Genomic DNA, 12438 nt, shown 5'->3' on the forward strand with positions numbered 1-12438 from the left:
TGTGTCCCCCAACCCTTAAATACCTCAATATGATTACATCACTACGGCACACTGAGCATGTGCCAACTGTTAGGAGAGCCATTACATCACCATATCACATGAAGTATGTGCTTAACTAGAAAATCATTATCTCATCAATCACACTGAGTGATTAATTAATTAATTAAGTAAGCTTAACTATAAGTATCCTGCAGTCAGTATCTTAAGTTTTTCAGAGTTCCAGCTTGTTACAGATCCCCACTCTCTTTCCTGGTTCCCACAGGAAACTTCCACCTCCAAATGATCTAGGAAATCAGTTTGGCCTGGGAAACAATCACTACTCTTATTGATTTGGAAATTAGTCCCTCCTAGCCCTGAGCCATAGAAAGCTAAATAAAATCAAAACAATCTCTGCTACCGTGTTTCCCTGATAATAAGACACTGTCTTATTAGTTTTTTTGGACAGAAAAACACCAGAGGGCTTATTTTCAGGGGAAGGCTTATTTTAATGAAATTGACAGCAATTTTAATAAACAGGTAAATGTGAACCAAAAAAAGTACCTTTATTCAATAATGATCATGTCATCTTCTTCAACAACATCATCATAAGTGTCCATTCCCTGAATTCCGTCCTGGATGTCTTGCGCCTCTATTTCCTTCAGAAGAAGTGGACCCAATCTGTCATGTCCAGCAATATAGTCTCTTTAAATGAACATGTCTTGTCCAGGTAACCTGCTCATAGTGCCTTGGCGACACAGCTGTCAGTAATTTTATCCCATAACTTCTTCACCAAGTCACGACTTCTTGCAGACAGGGCTTCACAAAGTTTCCACGCTGATTTCTTTCCATTCTATTTTCAATGTAGTCATTGACTTCCATGCGCAAATGGTCCTTGAATGGCTTGTTTATTGCAATATCAAGGGTCTGGAGACAGGCAGTCATTCCTGCAGGAATCATTACTTGATCTATTCTTTTCTCTGCAAGGAAGTTCTTCATTTCTTTAGCATGGTGAGTGCTGGCTGAATTCTTCTTTTATCCCCCATCATGCCCCCTGAGTTCTTCTTTTATCCTCCATCCTGTCCCTTTTATCCTCCATCATGCCCCCTGAGTTCTTCTTTTATCCTCCATCCTGTCCCTTTTATCCTCCATCATGCCCCCTCACTCCCACTTATATACCGGGTTTTTAGGTTGTCCTGCCTCAGCTCTCCTCCGCGGCACTGCTCTCAATGGCGCCAGCAAGTAAATCACTGGGGAAGAACAGGATGACGCGCTCACTGCTGCAGCTCTGATTGGATGCAGCTCGGAGCGCGGCGTGCGTTTCACCCAGGGAGGGGAGGGGAGGAAGAACGGTGCATACAGAGGGTACCGTAATGTAGGGTGTAGCACAGGGGATCACCTTCACTACAATAGCAATCTCAATAGGGCTTATTTTCGGGGGAGGGCTTATTTTAGAGGAATCTTACACAGTAAGGGGAAGGCTTATTTTCGGGATAGGTCTTATTATCGGGAAAACACGGTATCTTCCTAAGCAAGAAGGGGCCCATTGAGAAAAAGAGCTTCTCAGTGAAAATCAACCCATTTCTGGTCTAGGGACCTCCATCACTGTTAAGATATCTCACCCCTCAACACTTTGTTAATCAGTGAGTCAATAAACATTTACTAAGTACCTCATATGTGCCAGGCATTGTGCGACAAATATGATTTCAAATATACAAATATAAAAACATGAGGTTGCTAATATGAAAGTATAGAGATATAAATTGAAAAAAAAGACAATTCTTCTATGCATACTCTTTGACCCAGCAGTGTTACTAATGGGCTTATATCCCAAAGAGATCTTAAAGGAGGGAAAGGGACCCACTCACTTGTGCAAAAATATTTGTGACAGCCCTTTTGTAGTGGCCAGAAACTAGAAACTGAGTGGATGCCCATCAATTGGAGAATAGCTGACTAAATTGTGGTATGTGAATGTTATGGAATATTATTGTTCTATAAGAAATGACCAGCAGGATGAATACAGAAAGGCTTGGAGAGACTTACATGAAATGATGCTAAGTGAAATGAGCAGAACCAGGAGATCATTTTATAAGGCAGTAGCAAGATTATGTGAAGATCAATTCTGATGGATATGGCTCTCTTCAACAATGAGATGATTCAGGCCAGTTCCAATGATCTTGTGATGAAGAGAGCCATCTGCATCCAGAGAGTGGGAACTGAATGAGGACCACAGCATAGTATCTTCACTCTTTTTTGCATCTTTTTTGTTCTTTGTTTGCATTTAGTTTTCTTTCTCATTTTTTCTCTTTTTGATCTGATTTTTCTGGAGCAGCATATTTGTGGAAATAAGTGTAGAAGAATTGCACATGTTCGCCATATATTGGATCACTTGCTGACTGGGGAAGGAGGTGGAGAAAGGGAAGGAAAAAATTAAGGTTTTGTAGGGGTGAATGTTAAAAATTATTCATGTATATATATTAAAATAAAAAGCTTTACATTTTCACTTTTGCTGTTTGCTTGAATTTTATTTTCTTTCTCATTTTTCTTCCTTTTTGATCAGATTTTTCTTGTACAGCAAGATAATTGTATAAATATGTATGCCTATATTTAATATATTTTTACCATGGTTATCATATTGGATTACTTGCCATCTAGGGAAGGGGATGGGGGGAAATTGAACACAATTTTTTTTCAAGGGTCAATGTTGAAAAATTATCCTTGCATATATTTTGAAAATAAAAAGCTTTAATTAAAAAAATGATACTACTACCACCACCACCAAAACAAAAAAAAAAAAGCTTTAAAAAAATCAATTCTTGTCCTCAAGGAGCTTGCATTCTAACAGAGGAAGACAACACATTAAAAAGAAGCTGAAATGCAGGAGTCTGTTTAAGGCAGGATATGTGGGAGGCATAGTGGAAAATTGTCTGGAGTTCAGGCTATTAGGAAATAAGACATTGCTGACCCTCTAAATGGAAGTTATAGAAGAGCCATCCAATCAGAGGTAGAGGACACAAAGGCAGAAGATATTTCCCTACATGAATTCCAGGGCTGGAATGAGTGTATAGAACAAATGGTTTCTGGGGAATGATGGAAGAAGTATAAAGTACAGCTGGGAGAGAAATGAGGAAGAATATTAAAATATCTGCATTTCTGCAGCACAAATGTCTCTCTGAAAATCATAATCACTAGGCATGGGCATTACGAGCCATCTTGAAATCATCTGAGACAATTACAAATGTTCCACAGGAAAAAACCTTTTGTTGCTTCTTATTGCAGTATTGAAGGTTGTTTTCCAATTTAAACTTATTTTCTACTTATATGATTATTCTATTTGACAAATTTTCAAATTTTTGGTAGAATTTTTGTGAAAACATAGTCAGTGAACCAATGGTTAGAAGAGAAGACAAGTCAAATATCTAAAGACTGTCCATTCTTACAAAGGCAAATTTATACATAAACATTATTAAAGTCAATGCAATGTGTATAATTCAACTTTAAGTACATTTGTCCTTTCATATAGTATGTGGACATCATTCTCCAGATTCCCTTAGCCCAAGTGCTTCATGCTCCAAAATTGTCTACACCCCTCAAAACTTCCATTCCCTCAGAGAAACTTCTCATGTGTATATTAAAGTGGGCTGACCAATTTAGACTTTTGAAAAACTAATAGCCTCCTAAGTTTTTCAGAGGCACTTCTATTTTTGAGTGAGAATGCTTAATTGAAGAATTCCACGCTATAAGTAGAACAGCTACTCCTGATTTTCCCATCTTTTCTCTTTCCTCAGTTTCTGATTGTTTATCTCATCTAAATTTTCCAAGCTCTTTCCCTTGCCTTCAAAGCACTCCAAGAGTCATGATATGCGATCTTTAACTATAAGGGGATAAGCTTCTCAGGACCTCACAGCTTAGGTTTCAAAAGTCACAGGTAATAGATGGAGACTATAATAAAGTATTTTGACAATGATAAATTTTATTTGTAAAAATGTATAATTCATATTTTAATATACATAATTTCAAAACTAAGTTGATCACAGTACAAACATCAGCAGGAAGATTTGATCCCCATTCTGCTCCTTGGGCACTTCACATTTCACAATATCCAGTAAAAAGAGGTTGTGCTGGTACTCCACGTCTATTAAAAAAAAGAGAAAGAGAGAAAAGCAAAAATGAAGGAAATGTTTAAAGCCAATTTTTAAAATATAAAATTATCTGCCAGTTGAGGTTGTCTCTGAAGAATGGTTTAAGCCATGGTTGATTTTTTTTTGAGCAGAAGTTTAATTGCTACTACATAAAAGTTATTCTAAAAAAAGGATAATATGAACTGGTCATGGGATCATTCAGTCTGAAAGTGACCTCAGGCCATCTAATACTATTTCCTCATTTTCCAGATAAGGAAAGTGAAGCCCAGGGAGGGAAAATGATTTAGGCTTACAGATTTAGAAATAATATGGATCTTAGAGGCCAATTAGTCCAAGTTCCCCAATTTTAAAGTTGAAACTAAAGGGCAGAAGTTAAGTGACTTGACCAGGTGGTAAGCAAGCACTGGAGGTGAAATCTGAACCCAGGTCTTCTGACTCAAGACCTTACTTCCTCACCTCCCTCACGAATGATGGGATAAATACTAAATGTTTTAGGCATTTACTATATAGCCTTAGAAGTAAAAAACAAACAAAACAAAACACAACAAAAAACCAATTTGTACTTTAATGTTCCAGATTCTTTCCCATATCAGATAACTTCTATCTCTAAATTAAAGCCTGCATTTCTGAAGTGTCCTTCATTTCTATTTCCAGTGGTAACTGTCTCCCATCTCTCACACCTAACTTCAATATCCCAGTTTGCGACATCAGAGGCTTACCTAACCATACGGCAGCGATGTTCTGTCAGTCTCTCATAAGCATCATTCACATCTCGGACATTTGAAGGGCTCCAAAGCCGTTCCCCTACAGCACTTGCTCGAGGCCTACAATATATAGCCACAAACAAATGAATTATCAATGCTTTTAAATAAGATAGGTCTAAGGTAAATAATCCATACTAAATAGATAGTGCTATTCCTGCCTTAGTTTAGGGATAATTGAACACCTCTATTATTTCAGGTAATTTCTTAATATTTACTCTCAACTTGCACTTGACCACATGTAGATTTAACTTCTTAAACCAAGTGGTACTGAAATTATCCCATACCATAATCTGGGAGAGAGATTAGTTGCATCCACAAATTCTCCCCACAGAGCAGCTGCTCCACCAATTACAAGGTCTTTCTGACTTTTAGTTCCTGAAATGATAAGATACAAATTACAAGTAAGTTAACTGCTGCATGATAAATATAGAAATGTGTTTGGAAGAATTGTACATGTATGACCTATGTTGGATTGTTTAGGGAGGAGAGGAGGGGAGAAAAATTTCTAAGAGTGAATGTTGAAAACTACTTTGCATGTATTTTGAAAAATAAAAAGCTATTATTTAAAAAAAAAAAAAGTAATTGCTACCTAAGGTACATGAGAGTACAGAAAGCCTGGATTATTACTTGATAGATCATTGAGCTTGGTCAGTATTTGGCTTGCTCTGATTTCATTGTCCATTAAAAATACACAGAAAAACTCATTCCTATTTCATCTACTTGAAAGGCATGGAGGAAAAAAAATACAAATTTCTTGGAATCCAATAGAACCATATTAATTTCTGGCTTTCTGGAGGATATGTCACAACTTGTTAGCAAAGCTTTCGGGATTTTGAAGGAGGGTTAAATCCATGTCATGATGTAGCATTCCAACCCTCTAAAGTAATATCTTTAAAACAATTACAAACTAATAACAATACCTGACAGTTCTGTAGTGCTTTTAAGATTTTTTTTTTTTTCTGAGGGAATTGGGATTAAGTAACTTGCCCAGGGTCACACAGCTAGGAAGTTTTAAGTGTCTGAGACCACATGTGAACTCAAGTCCTCCTGACTTCAGGGCTAGTGCTCTATCCACTACATCACCAAGCTGCCCCTGCTTTTAAGATTTGCAAAACTTTCTGTATCTGACTCAAGTCAGTCTGACTGTTCTTAGAACCGTGTTCCTATTCCTGGAAGCTCATCATGATAGTGCTATATTTAGCACCTGATAGATACCTGACCACCTTAATTCACTATACTTCAGTACTTGAGCTCTAGTGAGTCACCAGCCTCAGACTCTTCAGTAGGAGGAGCAGGGATAATAGCTGTGAGGTACTACCATGAATAGCTCAAATTCATCTTAAAATATCTACAACAATAGTAGCTATTTTCTAATGATTAAGTTCCACTGAGTCAAAATCCTAGAGTATAAGAACTGAGGAAAGACAAGGGCTTCAGTATTAGCTCCTTAAGGTATGCATGTCTGAGAGCAAACAAAGATGACAGTGTAAATGGATAAGTAAAAGCTTCAGAAATCCATTTTTCCAACCTCTTTGAAAAGGCAATTTAAATAGTACATATTTTATTTTCCTAAACCAAGTAGAGTTATTATTTTTTTCCCTAATAGGTAAAAAATATAGCCAATTCAGTGAAAATTTAACCAAATTTAACCAAAAAATCAACAACTGCCAGGATAATCCCATTATCTGATCCATGTTTTAGAAACATAGTTTTGACAGACAATTCTCAGACGAAGAAATTGAAACTATTTATAGACATATGAAAATATGCTCCAAATCATTATTAATCCGAGAAATGCAAATTAAGACAACTCTGAGATACCACTACACACCTGTCAGATTGGCTAGAATGACAGGGAAAGATAATGGGGAATATTGGAGGGGATGTGGGAAAACAGGGACACTGATACATTGTTGGTGGAATTGTGAATACATCCAGCCATTCTGGAGAGCAATTTGGAACTATGCTCAAAAAGTTATCAAGCTGTGCATACCCTTTGATCCAGCAGTGTTTCTACTGGGCTTATACCCCAAAGAGATACTAACGAAAGGAAAGGGACCTGTATGTGCCAAAATGTTTGTGGCAGCCCTGTTTGTAGTGGCTAGAAACTGGAAAATGAATGGATATCCATCAATTGGAGAATGGTTGAGTAAATTGTGGTATATGAATGTTATGGAATATTATTGTTCTGTAAGGAATGACCAGCAGGATAAATACAGAGAGGCTGGCAAGACTTACATGAACTGATGCTGAGTGAAATGAGCAGAACCAGGAGATCATTATATACCTCAACAATGATACTGTGTGAGGATGTATTCTGATGGAAGTGGACCTCTTTGATAAAGAGAGCCTTAATTGATCAAAGATGGACAGAAGCAGCTACACCCAGAGAAAGAACACTGGAAATGAATATAAACTGCTTGCATTTTTGTTTTTCTTCCCGGGTTATTTATACCTTCTGAATTCAATTCTCCCTGTGCAACAAGAAAACTGTTCGGTTCTGCACACATATATTGTATCTAGGATATACTGCAACCCATTCAACATGTAAAGGACTCTTGCCATCTGGGGGAAGGGGTGGAGGGAGGGAGGGGAAAAATCGGAACAGAAATGAATGCAAGGGATAATGCTGTAAAAAATTACCCTGGCATGCGTTCTATCAATAAAAAATTATTAAAAAAAAAAAAAAAGAAAAAAGAAACATAGCTTTGGCAACTTCATGTGTGGCTATGACACTAAGACACTTATGTCTTATGTCTTAAAGAAAACATCTCAAATGTACATCTTACATATTACAAAACATTTTTACAAATATTAGACTTACCAGAAAAATCAAGGGGTTCCACACTATAGTATTTCTTCCAATCTTGTCCATAACTAATATAGTCTAGGTACCAAGGGGCTGCAAGAACTGCCTGATACCCAGCTGCTGTAACTTTCTGTAGCTCCATTTTATAAGACGATCCAATCCAAACTTCAATTATAGTATCTTGCTTAAGCTAGAAAGATTATAGTAAATACTGATGGAATAAGTAAATACAAAATGAATTTTTAAAAATCACCGGCAATACCCAAAATTCCAACTAATGATCTTAAATTTTGCAGGTCATCCCCAAAATCTTAATGCAGTCAGATTTTTTTTTAAAATATTTTTCCCGATTACATATAAAAATCAATTTTAAGATTCATTTAAAAAAATTTTCAGTTCCAAATTCTTTTTTTCTCTCTCTTCTCTAAATTACAGGGTTTTAACACTAAAAATTCATCATAAAGACTAACACATGTGCTTGACAACATGGTCAAAAAGGACTCATGGCTTAATTCAATTCCCACCCCTATCATTTATCTTCCTGTGGGGCCTAAAGGTGTCAAAACTGTGATTAAAAAGTTGATCTGCTATATTATCATTAAATTTCTGTTCCTTTTCCCTGCTGAAAGGCAAAAGACACAGGTTTAAATGAGCAACTTTAAATGAAATAAGCAAATTTCCTTGTTAGGCTGTACAAATCATGAGCGTGCTTGATGATATAGCCACAAAGGCCTCCTGACTTCTCACCTTTACCACTGATATTCCTGTGGGGCTAGTAAGAGATCAAAATTGTGATACAAGGCATCAGATAAGAAATATCAAAACCACAGTAAAGAATACTGATGACATTAAGTTTCTGTACTTTTTCCCTGCTAAAAGGCACAGGTTTAAAAAACAAAATAAAATAAAACATAAAAACCTCATAATACAGGTTTAAACCAGCATCTTTAAAAGAAACAAATTTTCTTGCTAGGTTGTATAAATCATAAGTAAAAAAATGCTCTGAATCCTCCCCATGATGACAAAAATGTTCCCTTTTTGCTGTGTCTCCTTCCTCCCTTGAGTCTCCCATCAGAAAAATGCCAGATATCGCTTACTTCAACTAGACAGTCAATCCACAGCACATCAAAGGTTTTACAATCAAGAGAGAATAGGAAATGGACACTTTAATGGCTCCTTGGGATGGGAGATTCTGCCACCGTGGATCCCTTTGATCATGCAGATCCCACTCCCTCTGTCTTAGAGTTTCTCTGGGCAACATGATCATTATCCAGTGTCAATGTGGTGATGACCCACAGATAAAATATAGACTCTTTATCTTGGTATTTTGAGATCCCTTACAATCTGGCTCTTGCATTTAAAGACTTCTTTCAGTCAAGCAAGAATTGTTAAGTGTCTACCATTTCAGACATTGTGCTAGGCACCAAGGCTACAGAGATTGGACTGAACTAGCACCTCGTCCTCTCCATTCTGCCTGATCCAACTCTTCCCATGCATGTACCCCATGATCTAGCCAAAGTGGACCACTTAGTGCTCCCTGTCCTCCTGTCCTTTCCCACCTCTGTGAAATTGCTCAGTCCATCCCTCTCACCTGGCACCCCCCCTCTTCTTTACCTTTTCCTTTAAGGTCCAGCTTAGAAGCCACATCCTTCAGGAAACCTCTCCTGATCTACCTCCAGTTGAAAGTAATCTCCCCTTTCTTATGATGTACTTTGTCTAGCCCCTTCTCCCCTGCCCTTATCACTTGCCATTTAAGTCATATTTATAAGTGCACAGGTCTTTGCTTTTGACCTTTGTATTCCCAGGGCCTTGTGTATGCTTAGGGGCACAGACATCTTTAAAAGAAACAAATTTCACAGTTATAGGGACTGCCTACTACACCTTCCAGGTGAGGAAATTCCCTTTCCCAAATGCAGACTAGCCCTTTTTTTAAAAATTGCAATTCATAATCTTAAGAGATTTGCCTAGAGCTCTAAGAGATTAAATGAATTTTCAGGGGCCATAGAGCCAGGCTTGGAACCCAATTCTTCCTAGCTTTGAGGAGGATTTTCTGTCCACTGAGTCATACTGTCTTTCTGCTTATGTTAATGACTTAACATGACTTCTTTCAATCCATGTCAATTGTTACCCTGATTAGGGATAGGGATGGAGATTGCTATTTCTTTGACAAAAGAGTTCCCTTTGAGGAGCTAACTCTCCCAATGCAAGCTGGTGCCTTCTCTGCAACTTAGATGATCAATGGGGTTGGGGGGTGGCTCATGAAGGCTTGAGTGACTGTCCAGGGTCACACAGTCAGTAAAGACTAAGAGATGAAAGTTAAACCCTCATCTGCCTGGCTTTGATACCAACTCCCTATCCACTGACAAGTTACTCAGGTGTATCTCCCCTCTGTTAAGAAAAAAGCAAAAAGATTGATAATAAATAAGAATTGGTAATGTAGACTAACACTCCTTTTAACACACGGATCTTACCTTTACTTCATTATCAAAAACTTCTTGCCAGACTATATATCCTTTGTTTGTAGATGAAACAATATCTATAAGCCTAATATTTAAAAAAAAAAAAGAGTCACTTTAGATCATGATGATTATGTTTAATAATATTAGAAACCTGCCCCTTTTCTATTACAGATGAACCTTAGACAAATGAATCTACTGATCCATTACCTTGGGCCCTACATTCTCTATCTACCTCTTTTCCTGTACATCAAACATTTAATTGGCTGCCAAATTGTATTGACTCTGCCTCTGCAATATCTCAAATTAGACAGTTGAGTTTAAATGTGTTTAACTAAGTTCTTACACCAAGCTTCCTTCAAGTCCATTTTCCACTCAACTACTTTTTTTCTCTAATATAAAGTCATACTGTGTGTATCTTCTAGAATGTTTACCAAATGGGTTTATACGCTAAAAAAATCTCTTTATCAGGGAAAAAATTAAATGCTGGTTGATGCTTTCCTTTTGCCTTTATGTAGCAACTTTCACATTGGTTAAGCTTCTCTAAGAAATGGTGATACTCAATGCAGTAATAATAATAATTATAGGTAGCATTTACAGTTTGTTTTTGTGCTTTACAAATATTATCATCCAATAATCCTGGATGATAAACCCATTTTATAGTTGAGGAAACTGAGGCAGACAATGGTTGGTTAAATGAAACCCAGTTTCCCAGGGCTATTAAATGTCTGAGTTTAAATTTGAAATAGAGTCTTCATGAGTCCAGGCCAAGGGCTCAGTTCATCAAACTACTTACTAGCCTTGGCTTTACTTTTGTATGTATAATTTTATGTTTTTGTATTTTCTGTTTTTTAAGTTTTGTCAGCTTGCTTAAATACACAAAGACAGAGGTGCTAAAACTGTATTATTTGTCTTTTATCTTCTGCAGTACTGATCTTAAAACATGTCATAGCCAGTCAATGATTTTCATACCCACAGGCAGCTGATCTGAATGACCTCACACATTAGAAACCAATTATTTCCTGTTTCAGATATAGTCAAATTCATGGTTTGGATTTTTAAAGAAATATATTCAAGGGGCAGCTAGGTGGTGCAGTAGATAGAGCACCAGTCCTGAAGTCAGAAGGACCTGAGTTCAAATTTGATCTCAGACATTTAATACTTCCTAGCTGTGTGACCCTTGTTAAGTCCCCATTGTCATTTTGACAATGTTTAAACTCTCTTAGAATAAGAGCTCACTTCTCTATAGTTCATTAAGGCTTGCTAAGCATTTTACAAACAGTATCTTGGGAAAAAGTGAGCTATGAGGGTTCTGAGTAATCCACAATCCTTTGGCCTCTTTCATTTCTATATTCTGAAACATTTCCAACTTTTTTATTGCTGCCTTCCCTGTAATTGCATTTCTTTTTTTAAAAAATTAATTTTAATTTTTTCTCAATTCCATGTAAACAAAAACTTTTATCATTCTTTTTTAAAATTTCAGTTTTAAAAGAAAAAAAAAGAATAAGAAATGCTCATAATAAAAAAAAAATTCAGTTTTAAATACTATCCCTTCTTCCCTTCTCTCCCCTCTCCTTGAGACAGTCAAGCCATGATTCAAGCACTACATGAAGCCCACACACAGTACCAAAAGTTAAATGGATATTTGGAAATAATCTAAGAACTCCATGACCCTCAGCACCTTCTTTATTCCCTTTCTGCCTTTTTATCACTTTCATTGCAGAAGCTGAAAAGAAGAGGGATGGCCCAGGACTGTGGATACCATTTAACTTTATCTATTTTACTGATGCTGGGCATCTAATGAGCAGCTTTTGGTAAAAGGTCTCTCTGGATTTAGCTAGGCTGCTTTGAAGGGATAATTAAAGCCATGGGAGTGGATGAGATCTTGGTAAGAGATCCTTTTATTTTTCCAAACTTTATTAACATGAGATTTCCTTGTCTTCTAGTAACACAGCATGCAGAACAAGGACTTTTTACCAAAAGATCTTAGATTATTTTTCAGTAAAGGTTTGGTAATCCCTAAGTACTGATTACTTCCTGAGAATTTTATAAAATGTATGGTGAAAAATCAAGAGAGAGATTAGGCATTCAAGTAACTTACTTCTGAATATAGTAAGATTCAAGTTTCTCATAATCTTGATCAAAGCCTTGTTGCTTCATGAATTCTATTATATCTGGATTTGATTTCCTTAAAAAAAAAAGTTGATTTAATTTAATTTGGCCCTTATATTAAAAGGAGAAAGATTACCCTATAAGGCTATCACCATGAATATTGTTTTTTAAAGTATAAA

The 12438-nt window shown here is 36.7% G+C and overlaps 1 protein-coding gene across 1 annotated transcript in view; it reads right to left on the minus strand.

The window, feature by feature from the left end:
- Positions 1-3929: 3929 nt before the first annotated feature.
- HEXB (hexosaminidase subunit beta) overlaps positions 3930-12438 on the minus strand; it is a 29115-nt gene continuing 20606 nt past the window's right edge. Inside the window, exons 9-14 of the mRNA XM_051992216.1 lie at positions 12249-12335; positions 10163-10235; positions 7707-7881; positions 5167-5257; positions 4838-4942; positions 3930-4111 (exon numbers count right to left, since the gene is read on the minus strand). Coding sequence (XP_051848176.1) covers positions 4063-4111; positions 4838-4942; positions 5167-5257; positions 7707-7881; positions 10163-10235; positions 12249-12335 — 580 coding nt within the window. The 3' untranslated portion in view covers positions 3930-4062. The remainder of the gene's footprint in view (positions 4112-4837; positions 4943-5166; positions 5258-7706; positions 7882-10162; positions 10236-12248; positions 12336-12438) is intronic.

This window comes from Antechinus flavipes, chromosome 1 (genome assembly GCF_016432865.1).
Source record: "Antechinus flavipes isolate AdamAnt ecotype Samford, QLD, Australia chromosome 1, AdamAnt_v2, whole genome shotgun sequence".
Lineage (NCBI taxonomy): Eukaryota > Metazoa > Chordata > Mammalia > Dasyuromorphia > Dasyuridae > Antechinus > Antechinus flavipes.